Source organism: Rhinopithecus bieti, unplaced genomic scaffold (genome assembly GCF_001698545.2).
Source record: "Rhinopithecus bieti isolate Rb0 unplaced genomic scaffold, ASM169854v2 scaffold_36448, whole genome shotgun sequence".
Taxonomy (NCBI): domain Eukaryota; kingdom Metazoa; phylum Chordata; class Mammalia; order Primates; family Cercopithecidae; genus Rhinopithecus; species Rhinopithecus bieti.
Window position 1 is genome coordinate 82091 of NW_016815304.1, and position 16793 is coordinate 98883.

At 46.1% G+C, this 16793-nt stretch overlaps 1 protein-coding gene across 1 annotated transcript in view; it reads right to left on the minus strand.

Moving 5' to 3' along the window:
• The window catches only part of LOC108515904 (collagen alpha-1(XXII) chain), a 184218-nt gene that overhangs the window by 81057 nt on the left and 86368 nt on the right, over positions 1–16793 (minus strand). Inside the window, exons 7-9 of the mRNA XM_017853085.1 lie at positions 11168–11443; positions 2757–2837; positions 1639–1761 (exon numbers count right to left, since the gene is read on the minus strand). Coding sequence (XP_017708574.1) covers positions 1639–1761; positions 2757–2837; positions 11168–11443 — 480 coding nt within the window. The remainder of the gene's footprint in view (positions 1–1638; positions 1762–2756; positions 2838–11167; positions 11444–16793) is intronic.

Here is a 16793-nt window from a genome sequence, read left to right on the forward strand (position 1 = left end):
AGGGAGGGAAGGAGGAAAGAAGGAGAGGACATGAGGGAGGGAAAAGGGAAATGACACAGATAATAATGTGTGCAGAAAAGAATTCCTTAGGACTTCTTGAAAGAAGAGCAGGCATTGGGTCTGGCACCGCTCCTGGCGCAGTCCATCTGTGCGCGCACTGGCTTGTGACCAAAACCTCACCATGCCGTCACTCATCCTGCTCATTGCTTTAAACAGGATTCCAATGGATTTGGGTTTCAACAGCTGCTTCTGTTATTTCATTGACATGTAAAAAACAGATCCACAGCCTGACTGTGGTGGACTTTAGCCTGCCGAGGGTGGGTGGAGGAGCTGCTGCCTGGCACTCTGTGCACCAGCCCTGGCTCCTGCCTCCGCCCCCTCCCATCCCTTACCCTGGTCCCGGGCTGAGGGGCTCTTAAGGTCACCCTCTAACCAGAAAGAGTCTCAGCTCACAGCAGGCTTCCAGCTTGGGCCTCCAGCAAGGGAGGCCAGAGTTTGATGCCCGACTTCACTGAGAACTCCCTGAGGTCTCCCTGTACCCCAGGGTTTGGTTTTCTGGGTAGCGCAAAAAGAAGGAAGGCAGAGTGTGAAGGAGAACGGAGATGAGGATAGAGGGGAAGGAAGCGAGTTGGTCTACCAGGATAGGCTTCTGAAGAGAAGACTGCTGCTGCAATACCCAGAGCAGGCCCACTCCAGTTAACTCCCACCATCATCTCGTCTTTTTGTCTACGCGTCCATTGTCCCCAGCAGAGTCACCAAGCACCTCCCACATGCAGGGACTGAGCTGAGAGGAACAGATAGAGAGGGACAGTACAGCCCAGTACGGGAGATGAAGGGCCCAGGGGCCACTGGCTCGGCAGAACTTCGCAGAGGCTTTCCCTAGCACAGTGCTACTCGGCATCTGCCTTTTGTAAATCTTTCTGTTCCTTCTCCTCAAATGCAGAAGAACTTTTTTTCCCCTTATCAAGGGTGACCATCTCCAGAAAAACAAAACAAATCACAGCCCTGGGCACACCATGAGATATTTATTCTAGTCTCAGTCCATTCAAGGACGGTCGTGGTGGTGTTCACAGAAATGCACCACTTTTTAAAAATAGAAACACATAGATAAAACTATATATATATACACACACATATATATACATATACATACACACACACATACATACACACACATACATACACACATATACACACACATATATATGTATATATATGTATGAATGATAGTGAATGGCTAATCAAAGAAAACATTGGGAAGAGAGGAATGAGGATGTGCTCTTGCAAAGCACACAGAAATTCTCACTCACTGCCTTCTTCTGAGTCTTGTTCTCAAACAGCGTCTCATTTGATTCAGTCACCCCTAAGTGGAGATCATAGAGCAGTAACCTGGGAAGCCTGGGGAATGTACATTCTACTTCTAGAAAGCGTTCATCAGGGCCTGGTGTGCAGATCTCCCCTTCCAGTGTGCACAAAAATCAAGAAGCAAGAGATCCAAGGCACAGCACAGGGTGCTGAGAGCTGACAGCCATGGGCCTCCCGGTGCCCCCCTGCCCTGGCAGGTCACGTGCATGATGGGAAACTCCCACTGCACCACCCAGGGTTCTGCTGGGGCTGAGGGTGGACTGCAGACAATACCTTTTCTCCAGCTGGGCAGGAGCAGTTGATGGTCTTCAAAAACCCAATCTGTTCACTGCCTGGGGTGGGAGGCCGCTGGGGTGGGGGTGGAGGTGGAGGCTCTGTCACCACAGTCACCTGGCACTGGAAGGAAAGCCCAGGAGGTCAGAACCTAGCTCTTCACTCAGCAGGCACTCCCTGGCAGAAGTACAGTGTTGGGTGCTTCCTCGGAACCAGGCAGGCAAAGGTTGAGAAAACGCTAAGGATGTCTCTCCCAAAACCTTGGGGCAGAAGGCCTGGCCAGCCCAGGCTCAGCCATTTCACTGGCTGGTTCAGCAACCTGGGGGAACTGCCCACAGTCTCGCACCTCACAAGTGCTCAATATTTCTTGCTGTCCTTATTCTCACCTCCTCCTTTTCCTTCTTCTTCCCATTCTTCTTCCCTCACCCTCTGACTCCACAATCAGGTCCATCTGGCTCCACATTCCCAGCACCTGCTGTCTACATGCACACCACAGGAACCCTGAGCCGCGTGTGCTGGCTGAGTTGGAACTGGGTCCTGGGGATGAGGTTAACCAGGCATTGCATGGATCTCACCCTGCAGCCCGGGAAGTAGCCTCCATTATTATTCCCATCTTTCAAGCAAGCCTTGTGACCAGGACTTGGCAAAGAGGGTTGGAAAGGGAGAGGCCTAAAATGGGGCAGGGAATGAGGTCCGAGAATAGAGCAGAGCCCACACAGAGGGGTTGAAGGGGCAAACCCTGGTTTCTTGGGCCATCCATGTCCTGACCTTCCCATCTTGCAGACCAGCCCAGGGCACTGCAGCCTCTCCCTAGAACAGTCATCCCCTCCCTAGAAACACCTCTCAGCCCCTGCCTTCCACATGCCCTAGAGCAAGGCTTCATGACTCAGCTAGCAGCACTGGGGTTACACTGACTAAGGCACAAACGACAGTAGCCCCAGAGGAACCTGCATGGCTTGGCTCCCCCAACCCACACCATAAGCTCCCTCTCAGGTCATATTCTGATGGTGGATGTGTCCCTGACCCCTGACCACCCATCCCTAAGCTCTGGACTCCCCTTCCCTTTGGAGGCCACACACCCATTTCCTCCCATCCTCTCTGTGTGAGAGTCTGCTCACCGGACCCGAGGGGATATCACAGCAAGTCTCCAGTTCTGCATGTCTCGAGTCACAATAGATCACAATCCGCTGTAGGTCAAACTGGAAAGGCAACAAGGAGAGAGGATAAGTTTCAGGGACTTTGGAACCCAGAAACCTCCACGGTTACAGACAGGCTCTGCCCTGGTATCTGGTTCCACTTCCTTTTCGTGGTCTTCCTGAGCCCACCACTGGGCCACTCCTACCCTGGGCTCCACCCTGGATTTTCACAAGGAGCTAAGCATCATCTGCTCACACCCCTGATCTAGCTTGGCTGTGTCCCCACCCAAATCTCATCTTGAATTGTAGCTCCCATAATTCCCATGTGTTTCAGGAGGGACCCGGTGGGAGATCATTGAATCGTGGAGAGGGTTTCCCCCATACTGTTCTCATGGTAGTGAATAAGTGTCGCGAGATCTGATGGTTTAATAAGGGGCTCCCCCTTTCGCTTGGCTCTCATTCTCTCCTGACTGCCACCAAGTAAGATGTCCCTTGCTCTTCTGCCATGATTGTGAGGCTTCCCCAGCCATGTGGAACTGTGAGTCAATTAAATCTCTTTCCTTTATAAATTACCCAGTCGTGGGTATGTCTTTATTAGCAGTGTGAGAACAAACTAATACAACCCCTTCCTTCTATAAGGGAGAGCACCCCCCTTGCAAGGGGCTTCAGGACACATGTTAAAGTCCAGTGTTTCTTTCTACACTGAAGGTGCTATGGCCTCTGCCCTCCGCTCTGCACACAGGGGCACACCATCATCCTTTCTCCATGTCACCAGCACTGCATTGAACAAGACCCTTAATGATGCCATTGCAAAGGCCTCTAAGTTCCACATATCCCTATTTTCAACGTCTCCAGTCATTTCCACAGTTGTTTTGGTGAACTTTTAAAATAAAAACTTACTTCTATCACTACGTTTGATATGACAGCCCCTTAAACTTAAAGATATAACACATAAAAAAACTAAAATTTAAAGGGACTGTGGTGCTAAAACATCCACATGCTTGAACACATTCACACACACAGAGTCTACAGACAAAGCCCAGGTCCTTTCTAGGACACCCCACCTCCCAGGGCCTGGCTCTGCCTGGCTCCCCAGGTGTCCCTCTCTTCACTCTGCACTTGAACTCTGTAGCATCTAACCGCACGATAAACCACACCTGCACATTCATATCTTGGCACGTGGTGCCCATTCTAGGAAAGCCCTTGAGCAATGAGAAATCTCCCAGTCACCACCCAGATCCATACCCAGGCATCCCCTTTTGCGGCTGTTTTTTCAAATACGTCCACAGATTGGGAACTTAATTCCCCTCCCCTGGTGTGAAGTGATGGCATGTCACTTCTGAGATCAGGTCATAAGAAGATTGGCTGATGTCTTGAGTGTGTTCTTCTCTTTGTCTGTCCCTCTCTCTCTCATCACTCACCATGGGGCACAGAAGCTAGCATGTTGTGAGCTACTCAGTGGACAGGCACAGGTGGAAAGGAATTAGGGTGGCTGCAAACATTAACTAGCAAGGAACTGAGGTCCTCCATTCAACAGCTCATAAGAAGCTTCCAACAGCCCCCTAGTGAGCTTGGAGGTGGCTTTTCAGCCTTATTTGAGCTTTGAGATGACAGCAGCTTGAGGGCAGCACAGTGAAAGACCCTGAGTGAACCACTCAGCTAAGCCACTCTCAGATTCCCGATCCACAGAATCTATAAGACAGTACATGTGTGTTGTTTTAATCTGCTTTTGCTGGGGGAATGGGATAACTTGTTACACAGCCACAGGTGTAACTGATACACCTCCCTCTATAGCCAAGAATCCATCAGGCCCTCTTCTCTGCCATATGTGCATCTTGCATGATATGGTTTGGCTGTGTCCCCACCCAAATCTCACCTTGAATTGTAATAATCCCCATGTGTCAAGGGTGGGGCCAGGTGGAGATAATTGAATCTTGGGAGCAGTTTCCCCCATGTTGTTCTCATGGTAGTGAATAAGTGTCATGAGAGCTGATGGTTTTATAAATGGGAACTCCCTTGCACATGCTCTCTTGCCTGCTGCCATGTAAGACGTGACTTTGCTCCTCATTCACCTTCCACCATGATTGTGAAGCCTCCCCAGCCATGTGGAACTGAGTCCATTAAACCTCTTGCCTTTATAAATTACCCAGTCTTGGGTATGTCTTTCTTAGCAGCATAAGAACAGACTAATACATTGCACAGACAGCTAACATCAGACACAGCAGAGCGCAGGATAATTAGACATCTGTATAGCCATCTTCCTTCCAGGCTCCAGGACTTCTGAGAGCAAGGAAAAAATCCCAGGCAGTGCTGCCTTCTCAAGCACGAAGCTGAACTCTTGCTAATGTATCAGAGCTGTGGACAATCTCTTGCTCTCCCCAGGCCCTGCAGGACACGGTTCAAGCTCACCCCTATTCTGCCATGCTCATTGCTCCCTTTCCTTCAGCTATACTGGTTTCCTCCTGCCACCCCTCCTGCACTGGTTCCTCAGCCACCTGTCCACACCCAGGTCCTCCCTGTCACTCTAGCACATTCTGAACGTGGTCCTAACAGCACTTCCCACAATGGATGATGGTGTCTGTTTCTTAGCTCACTTTTTTAAACATCCCTAATAGAACATAGACCATGAGGGCAAGGCTCTCCTGTCTCCTGTCCTTCGCTAGAGCAGTCCATGACTCATAAAAGTGCCATAGAATCGATGGCTGGGTGGATGAGTGGATGAATGCATGAGCATTTATCAAATGGAGCTTGAGCTCAGTCAGTGGAGGGGGGAACACTTATTGCATTGAACACTGATGTGAAGTGCCCTGGACTTGCCCCTCCCCTGGTGCCTTCTCAGGCCCATGTTTGCCTCAGGAGTCCCTCTGCACACTGAAGTGCCCTCGAAGTGTAGCCACTGACCCCACTGACTTTGTTCAGCAGAAACAATAACAATACCATTCATCCGTCTGTTTTATTTCCTGTAGAGACACCAGCCCAGAAACAGGAGAAAATGACAGAATGAAAAACTGTGGTTGTGAACAAAGCCTACTTTCAAAGACAGCCCTGCTTTCTTCATTATCAAACATACTCGCAGCAGCTGGACTTGCCTGGCAAGGCTGCAGGGACAGGGAAGGAGAAGGAGGAGGCAGGAGGCAGGCCAGGGACAGAGCATGCTGGCTTGGGATCTGGGACAGAGGCATTCTGTCCAGGTGGGGTGAGAGGTCCTCTGAGCCAAGAGGGGCCCCTTTCCGATTGCCTGAAATCCCAGCATCGCCCCAGCCACTCAATCCTTCTCTCCCTTTCCTCCCTGCTCCACACCCTGGGATTTTACCTCCTGACATCACTGTGCTCCCCCACTCCTGTCTGGAAGTCCTGCTCAGGTTTCTGCCCTGGGCAATTAGGGGTTGAACTGCTGCATGGGTCTGCTTGGCTCCCTGGATCCCAGCTTCCTTCCATGTCCTACCCATCAGCAGCTTAGAGAACCTTTGCTGGCTGCAGTGTGGAAACCTATTAGGGAGCAGAGACAGCTGGAAGGCTGCATTCAGCACGACCCAGTCTGAGTCTCGCTCTACTTTTCTCATATCAGCTGGTCAAGTCAGGAAAACTGAACCTCAGTTTTCCTTTCTGTGAGATGGACTCACAGAGCTGTGGTGGGGACCAAGGGAAACAGAGTCCATGAGAGCACAGTGTCAGCCACAGATGAAGCTTCAGTGCCGGATGTGTAGGATGCCCCAAACCATGTGGCTACAAGTACCACAGATGATGATTCTGGAAGATTTACTAAGAGATAGAGATGTATTGATTCTCATGTATATTTTCCTGATACTTGGTTTTAATATAAAAATGCAGCATGGAACAGTCAATGGGTGTAATACCTCCATGGACACTCTTCGTTATTCTCTATTGCCTCTAACCCAACAGAGAACTCCCCATGTGCCAAGCACTGTTATGTGCTGTGTTTACATACTAGTGATCTCACTCAGTTCTTACAGTAGCTCTGACAGATGTGAGTCCACTGTCTCTTGTCTATAGATGAAAAAGTGAAGGTGCAGAGAGCTGAGGCCACTGGCCTGAGTGTTTCAGTCTAGTTTAGTAGACCTAGAAACGTCTATTCAAGAAGTAGCATCTTTATTTAATTTGGGAGCACTGGTAGCAGAGCTGGAAAGTGAGTTAGGGAAAGGAAGTTAGCCAGTAAAGGGCTGTTATCAAGGGAGTTACCACTGTGAGCATCTGCAGTTTACATATGTTGGGGAACTCTGGAGCCCATCAAGAATATGTGACTCACAGTTAGGGTGCCAAGAGGTGAGGGAGCTGGGGTATTGATACTCCAATTGCCACCAGTCCTTGGTGGAGGGCTGCTCCCAGGGGTGTTGATGCCTGCTTGATAATGGATAGCACTGTCTCTGGCAGAGAAGGAAAGCACTCAGGCAAGACAGGTGCAGGCAGTTGGCAGCAGAGCTGTTATGCACTGAAATGATGAGGACTCAGGGGAATGTAGGTGGGGAACCAACCACTTCTGCTATACTAGGTTGTTGTATGTGGTGGGGATGTGTCCAGAAGGAAACTCAGGTCTGATTTCCAATCCCCTGCTTTGGGGTAGACCATATAATACAAATCGGTACCTTGGAGAGTACCAGGAAGCTAATCCTCTTCCTGTTTTCAAAACCTGACACCACCACCATGACAATGTGATGAAAATGGTGGTGATGATGTTCACGATGACTAGCATTTATTGAAAGCTGGCAGTACTCCAGGAAGTTTTATAAGCACTTCATATATGATACAGCATTTAATCACACAACAACCCTGTGGAGGGAGAGCTCATTTTTCTCATGTTACAGCTGAGGAAACAGCATCAGAGAGGCTATAGGGGAGCTTGGACTCCAAAACAATTTTGTTTAACTCAAAGGCTAGGACAGGCAGTTTTAGGGATGTGGGGCTATGTGCTAAAGTTGGCTCTTGTTTTTAGGAGACTTTTAACTAAAATATAGTCTCCCACTACCTCAAATAGAAATATAGTGGAAATCTCATTGTTGGATGTTTGGAACTGGAGTTAGAAGGATCTAATCTTGCTCTGTATCTTTGGACATGTTCGTTATTCCCTCTGAGCCTCCGTATCCTTGTCTGTTGAGGAATTGAGGGGCTGGATAAGATGCTCTCTGGGTTCCTTACAGCTCAGAGGGTATCTGTTTCAGGGACTGTTATTCAGGACTGACAGTAGAACCATGGAGTTCACAGAGCCAGAGTCCTAGCCTGGCTGCCCAAGGCAGGGAACTTAAGCAAGTCACCTGATACTTTTGAGGTGGAATCTCCCCACCTATAAAATGTGAGGAGCATCCACCCACCTGGCCTGAATTTAGGATTAAGAAGGGTTGTGTTTGTGACCGTGATGCACACTCTGAGGGAGATAATAGTGATCCTTATTGTGTCATGAATACCCCATAGCTCCATCTTGTCCAGCCCTTTGATATCTGTTATCTTAGGCAGGGAGAGGTTTGCAAATGGACCTGGAAGACAGGCTGTGTGAGTGGAAACCCTAACTGCCATTTGTTGGCTCTGTGATCTCAGAAGAGTACTCAAAATCTCCAGGAGAGTCTCCATCTGTGAAATGAGGATATCCACTCTATCTACTTTCTAAAGTTGTAAAGATTTTGGTCAGAAATGGGGTAAAGGGGCACTTGAGTGCAATGCCTGGCACAGAGTCTCTGCACAAGTAGCTAGAATTAGTAGCAGACTGAATAATGATTTTTATAGCTTTACTTTGATTTTACTATTTTTTGCTTAATTTGGTTCCACATCTATTATTTCATCCCTCAGCAACTGCACATAAAAACAAACAGGGTGTGATTCCCATTTCAGAGATTAAACAAACTAACAGATAAACAAAGCCTGGAAAACATGAACAGTGTGTGACATGGGCGATGGTGTTGCAGCTGGCTGGCAGTGGCTGGCATGTGAGCTGCAGTTTGCATGTGTCTGTCCTTCCCACATCTGCAAGCCCCAATCTCTCCTCTCCCCACTACCTCTGACCAGCTCACTCTCAGCTTAATTTTTAAAAATCGGTATGCACAGGGTTGTTGATGACTGATCGTTCTGTTAACAAAACAAGTTATAACAAAGTCTATAAACTTGTTTACGATGCCTTTTGCCGGACTGCCACTTCCTAAAATTTTATGTATCCCAACTTACTCATTTTTTCTTATGGTTTATGTTTCACATACCAGGAAACAATTTTGCAACATGTATAACAAATAAGCAATGAGTATACAAAATATGAAAAGATTATCTAGAAATCATTCAGTAAAGAAAACTAGCATAGTAGTAAAACAGGCAAAGGAGATGGCCTAGCATCACCAAAGGGGGACGTGGGAACCATCAGAAAACATAGGGAAGGATTTCCAGTCTCAACGGTAATCAGGTAAATGCAGATGAAAACCACAATGTAAGGCCGGGTACGGTGGCTCATGCCTGTAATCCCAGCACTTTGTGGGGCTGAGGCGGGTGGATCACAAGGTCCGGAGTTCGAGACCAGCCTGACCAACATGGTGAAACCCTGTCTCTACTAAAAATACAAAAATTAGCCGGGCTTGGTGGTGTGCGCCTTGTAATCCCAGCTACTCAAGGGGCTGAGGGAGGAGAATCGCTTGAACCTGGGAGGCAAAGGTTGCAGTGAGCCAAGATCGCGCCACTGCATTCCAGCCTGAGGGACAGAGCGAGACTCCATCTCAAAAAAAAAAAAAAACAACAAAAAGAAAAAAGAAAACCATAATATAACCCTGTATGCCCAGCAGACTGGCAAAACAACAACAAAACATGATACACATATCATTTATATATGATGTACCCTTATATAGATATAATATATAGAGATCTATATATAGATCTATATATAATGTTATATATATTTATATATTACATATAATTATATATAATGGTATATTATATATAATTATATAGATATAAAGAAACATTAATATAATTTATATCTATAATGTATGTATACATTTATATACATAATGTTTAATGTTTATATGTTATACACACACAACATACATACACACATATGAAAGTCACTTTTTAGAGCAATTTGAAATACATGGGAAAGTTCAAACTTGTGTACCCCAGAGCCCAGTCATTAAACTTGAGGGTACATACCTCCAAGAAATGCTCTCAATTCATCTATATCTCAAGCTTACAGGGCAGGTGTTGCTACATTTTCCTCATAAGTCAAGTGCATGGAGATGTACCCCCCTTTTCAAAGTCCAAGGCTTGCTAATTACGATAGTGATACATTAGAAACTATCTAAACACCACTAACAGGAAAATGAATGATTTATGAATGAATATACAACAAAGTATTATGCATTAGCTAAAAAAAAATAAAAGCTTAGACACATGATTTTCAGTAAAGAAAACAAAAAAAGCCAGATGTAGTCCATTATTAACATAAACTTCCAAGAATCTAACCTATGCCTAATGGTACTATATTTGCTTATGCTTATGTATACGTGGACACATAAAATGGTTTTGGAAAGACCTTTCCCCACATCATGTTTCCTGTTATTTCGCAGGCAGTGGGGGATGCTCTTGGGCATGGGAGCTAAGGTTGACTTCAGCTTGAAGACAGAACATGTAGATCACTGTGCAAGGTGTCTGTGTGTATTGTATTACGTACATACTTCTGGTGTATGCATCTCTGTGACTACAGATGTGGGTATTTCTTGAGGGAAGAAAGAAAAATTAAAGGAATGAAAAAACAGAAGAGAAATGAAGTAAGGAGGGAAGAGAAAAAATAAAAGGAGGAAAGAACATTCATTCAGGATGGAAGGATAAATGTTCAGTTATTACCAGTTGTTATCCCTAGTTGGTGCAATGAGGATGATTGTTGTTTATTTTCCACATATTTTCCAATTTTTTTTACAATCAAGGAAGAAAGAAAAAATCTGTATTTAAATTATTCAGAAACCATTATATATCTAGCCACCTCCCTGCATATATATATTCATATACATATGCACATATATGTATGTATGTGTGTGATCTTTGCAGACCTAGGAGCTACCTTTCTCTAAAATTATTTATGCAGCCAGAGCCATGTCAGTCTTGTTCTCTTTTGTGGATACTGGTGTCCCCAGTGCTGAGCACAGTGCCTGGCACATCGTAGGTGCTCAGTGTATATGTGATGAATGATTGATGGAATGGCTGAGTAACTGAATGAGTGAATACATGGGCGATGGTGAATTGGGTTCCAATATGGCAGCTTTCTGAGTCAGTCTTTCCTTCTAAGACGGTCCAAGGTGATGATTTGTTACACAGTTCATGTAGGTGTAGAGAACACTGTGGGCACTTAGCTCCCAAGGCTTCTCCCCAGTGGCCTGGAACCTGAGCTGCGGAATGCCCCCGGTACTCACATCGATGGGCACACTGTCATAGAGGCGCTTGCCAATCACAGTCTTGCCCTGGATGTCAATGTTCTCCCGCTCCTCGATGGGTAGTGTCTGCACCAGTGCACAGTCGATGTACAGGGAGACGTTCTGGGCCTGGATGCTCAGGGCGATCTTGTGCCAGTCCCGGTCAAAGAGGTCATTGACCCGGGAACCTCGGAAGACCACCCTGACAGCATCTTTCATGGCACCCACAGCGTTGTACTCGACTGCCTTGTTTTCACCATCCAGCCGGATGGAGACCTGCGGAGGAAAGGACCAGAGACTCCTTGAGCTTCTTGGGGCCAAGGGAAAAGAAGAGAATGGGAAAAGGGAGTTCAGAGTCAGATCTGGCAATCCTGAATCAGATCCTGGCTGTGACTTACCAGCTGGTCACCTGCCATCTGACCTTGGACCAACTCCTTCACACCTCTGAGCCTCGGGTTCCTCCTTACACAATGGTGTTAATGATGTCTACCTTGCAGGCTATTCTAAACCTGGTATTAAATGGAATAATTGCACTCATACTTTAATGCAGGGGTCACAGCCTCAACTGTCTGGAAGGGCTATGTGGGTAAGAGAGCTTTGGTGAGACTCCAAGACAATTGGTGCACAGAGGGGCTTGAGTTGTAAGACCAGCCAGAAATCCTAACTAGTTTCAGTGTCTTAAAACCCTGGGCTGGTTAAACCAAACACATCTTCTGGCCTGATCTGTTAAACTACACTGCCTCTCATTTGAAGATAAAGCTGGAGCTCCTGTAAAATAATGTTTCTTGATGGTAGGAGTCTGATCTGTCTGGGTCATTGGGGTAGCCTTTGCAAAATGCACAGGCATTTTGCAATGGGCAAATTCTGGAGAAGGTTTTACTGTTTCACTTCTGATTGGGGTTTTTTTTTTTTTTGATGTTGGTTTTTGTTTTGTTTTGTTTTTTTAAGATGGAGTCTTACTCTGTTGCCCAGGCTGGAGTGCAGTGGTGTGATCTCAGCTCACTGCAACCTCTGCCTCCCAGATTCAAGCAATTCTCCTGTTTCAACCTCCCGAGTAGCTGAGATTACAGGTATGCACCACCACGCTCAGCTAATTTTTGTGATTTTAGTAGAGAGAGGGTTTCACCATTTTGGCCAGGCTGGTCTCAAACTCCTGACCTCAAATGATTTGCCTGCCTTGGCCTCCTAAAGTGCTGGGATTAACTGGCATCAGCCACCACGCCTGATTGTGTCTGATTGCTTTTTAATAACGAATAAGTGAGTATGTTCTCATCCATGTACTCATTTTGTCATCCCTCCAGAATATTCATCAAACATCCTGTGCGCCCAGCAGGCAACATGCCGGGTGTTAGGAACACAACAGTGGGCAAGAGATACACAAAAGTATGAACAGAATAGAAGGCACAGAACATGAGTATCCATTGAGTGAATGAAAGAATGAGTATTTCCTTGTTCCGTCTCTGCAAGGTTAGTCTTCATCTGCTCTAATATTCATGTTTTGCCCCTTCCCTGTGGCTCCCTGCTCCCAGGATCTGACCTTTTAGGACTTCTTCATCTTGGCTCCTCGGTCCTTTGGCTTCTACTTGAGCTTGGCCCATGGGAAGTCCATTGGAATGGAGACCAATGAGCAGGAAAAGAGAGAGGTGGGGCATGTATTCCTCCCACCCCTCCTGGCTTCCCTGTGGCTCCTGAGTGGCTTTGTTTCTCCATGTGCCCCAGTTCTTTGGAAGTATATCCTCCTTTGTGACTCTAGAACTCACCATCTCCTCCTGTTCCCCTGCCCATCCAGGCCCGGTGGTAGCTTCCTCCTGTGGCTGATCCTGCATTTCTTGTTGGTTTCCTTAACCCTTATCCCTTAACTGTATCAGCTCCCTTAACCCCAGTCATTTTGCTACAGCACTCGTCAAAAATGTGGGCCCAGTGGAGGCTGTCTCTTGCCAACCTACATCTAAACCAATGAATCACTTTTTAGCTGTGTGACTTTAGGTAAGTTATTTAACCTTTCTACAGCTTCCTCATTTGTAAAATGGGACCAATAGTAGTGCCTATTTGTGAAGAGGATAGTATAAATTGATCCACAAGAATTTAATTAAATGAATTGTCATGAGGACTATTATGAGAATGATGATATATATATAACATTTGTATAGTATTTATTATTTGCCAGGCACTGTTCTAAATATTTGCAATAATGAATTAAGCAAGTAAATTCACAGCCATCACAGCAGTGAAACATTCCCTGATAAACACCTACTCTTGGATTGTAACCATCTGTTCTCACATCCCAAGATGTGAGTTATGGACTTTTTTCTTTTTTCTTTTTTTTTTTTTTCCTTTCTTTTCTTTTTTTGAGATGGAATCTCATTCTGTTATCCAGGTTGGAGTGCAGTGGGGCGATCTCAGCTCACTGCAAACTCAACCTCCCAGGTTCAAGCAATTCTCCTGCTTCAGCCTCCCAAGTAGCTGGGACTACAGGTGTGCACCACCATGCCCAACTAATTTTTGTATTTTTAGTAGAGATGGGGTTTCACCATGTTGGCCAGGCTGGTCTCGAACTCCTGACCTCAGGTGATTTGCCTGCCTTGGCCTCCCACAGTGCTAGGATTACAGGCATGAGCCACTGTGCCCAATCATTTATTGACTTTCTTCATAGCACAGCATCAGTATATGAAATTATCTTATGCATGTCTTTTGTTCACCTTTTTGTCTTTCTTGCCCATCCTTTTAAACAGGCACTTTCTTTCTTCATCTCTGTAACCCCAGTGGCTAGAACACATGGTACACAGTGGCACTCAATAAAAAGGTACTGAATGCATGAAGAAATGAACAAATGAATAAGAGTCTCTGTAGTTGAAGGAAGGTGCTCACGTAGTACAGGGCATCAGCTACATATTCAACACAACTTGGGTCTTCTGGTCTCTTTTTCTGTGCTCCACATGGGTTCAGTACAACCAAGGAAGACTAGGATTTATTTTAATTGCATCACCTATTTTATGCTATGAGTAGGGCATAAAATAGAAAACTACGAAACCTTGTCTAATGATCTAATACTTCTAATACACATAAAGCTAATACTTCCATGATTAAACATGGTCTTCCATTTCACATGTTCGAGCACTGTGTCCCTGAACCTTCAGAGCTTCCTGGGGACATGGCTTTCCCAGTGTTTCTGTCTCTAGCATGGTATAGAGCAAGGGAGGGCACCCAGTAGTCAGACATCTTGTGTCTACCAATATTAGCTGGGTGGCCCTGGGGAAGGCACTTTATATGTCAGCTCCATCAGCAAATCCTACTGGTTCTATTTTCAAAATTAACCTATAACCTGACTGTTTCTCCTAATCTCACTATTACTGCTGGCATTCACATTTGCCTGGATCACTACCATGTTCTCCTAATTTGTCCTCCTATTTCTGGGCCTGTGCAACTCCACAGAGTCTCTTCTCAAACAAAAAGTCCCTATACTGGCCTATAAGACTTGTTGAAATCCAGTCTCCTTTCACCTCTAGAACCTCATACCTAACTAACCCCAACACACACACACACACACACACATACACACAACTCTGCTCCAACTCTACCGGCCTCCTTGCTGTCCCTTTATCATATCTGGAATGAGTGAATGCCCCTCAGTTTACCCAAATGACAAATGGGGAACATGTCAGCTTTTAAGGGTGGTTGTAAATGGCAAATGAAAGCATGAGCATCTGTATCTATAGATGAACTTCTCTATCTGTAGATCTACAGTGACTGACAGAGTGCATGGGCATGCACTGAACACCACTCTGCTCACAGATCATCTTCTTTACAGGTCTTTATCCAGTTTTCCTGTGTCTAGCCAGTATTTCCCCAGGGCATGGAAGTGCACATCATTGGCACTTCTGGTGATGGGCACCCAACCAAGCCTGGCTTAACAAGGGTAAATTTCTGGGTGCCTCTTCACACAGGAATCTCACATCTCAAGACAGACTTCATCTCTGCATGGCTCTGCGGTATTTCACCCCATTACTCATTTTGACAGGAGGAGGAGAGGATGCACACATGGCAGACAGGGCATAGACAGCTCTGCAAATGCCATGAAGGAAGAGATCCCAGACTGAGGGGGCGGTGCAGGCTCACCCACAAGAATGTCATGGCAGGGGCCCAGTACCACTGCACCAGACCCTGAGAAAATGGAGAAGCAAGACCTGTGCAATTGGAGATGACGTTGGATGGGAATGCAATGGACTTCTCCAGAAAAGTGGCCTCTGGAGAAGAATCTCAACTCCTCCATTCAGCCTCCCACACTTACAAAATCAAGCCTCTCAGCAGTTAAGTTTGAAAATGTTTCTGCATCTCAGTATGACCAGGGATGTTATGGAAAATCATTCAACAGGACTAATTGATCAGGACAGGCTTGGAAGAGAAGCCAGCTAAGCATGTGGTTGAAAGCACAGATGTGGGAACCTGAATGACTGGGTTCAAATCTCAACTTCTGCTTTTATTACCTGTCAAAAGGTAAGCAAATTTCTTAGTCTCTCTGTTTCCTCATATTTGGCTCAGTTTCCTCATATCTGTGATGCTAACAGTAGAAAATATTCATAGAATTATTATGAAGACTAAATGAATTAGTATTTGTAAAGTCCTCCAAACAATCCCCAGCTCCTACTAAGAGCATGTACACACTGATAAGCAAATGCATCTGAAGTCAGGGCCCAGCCTCAACCTGGGAAGGCGAGCTCACTGTTTAAGAGTATCTTGCCCTCTCTGATGGCAGGCCATGAGTGTGATTGCTGGAATCCAATTGCTTGAGGATGCTTTTATTTTATTTTAGCCCCTAGTGAAAGTTTAGTCAGTATCTCCCAGCTGAAAGTGAGTAATATCTTCACCCAGTTCATTTTTCTAGGAGAGGAGAAAGAAACAGTTCGTCTATGAACTTGAGAACAAGGGAATTTGGATTTGGTGGAGAACAAACAGTAGTGTTGCTTTTATCTCAGACCAACAGATGGTGTTGATGGCTTTGAATTTCAGATTTGTCTTTCCTCACCAGACCGTGTGCTGATGGAGAGCTGTCCTACCTTTGTGGGAACTGAAAGTTGAAACAGGAGGTGAGTAAAGACAGGACCCAGAGCTTCATTCAGAAGAACACTGAAGGGAACTTCTCATGATGAGATTGTATCATGTCTCAGGCTGTTCTAGATGCTTTACAGACCATTATTCCATCTGATTCTCCCACCAACCGTTCATGCTAGGTACTCTGTTTTCCATTTTACAGCTATGAAAACCAAGACTCAGAAGGATAAAGTAACCCATCCCAGGACCCACACCAATAAAGGAGTAGACGCAAGACCTGAACCCAGGTCTATGTGACCCTGAGCCAGTGCCCTCCACTGCATCATGAAGCCGGGTCACTCATGCTGCCAATACAGCAGGTGTCACAGGACAGCAGAGCTGGCGCCCATCTCCTTGGCTAGGTCAAGAGTCTCGGAGGACAGGAACTCATTCTCCTTTACCCCCATTGGAAGGCCTGGTACAACTCAGTCTCCTTCACCCCCATTGGAAGGCCTGGTACAACTCAGTCTCCTTTACCCCCATTGGAAGGCCTGGTACAACTCAGTCTCCTTTACCCCCATTGGAAGGCCTGGTACAA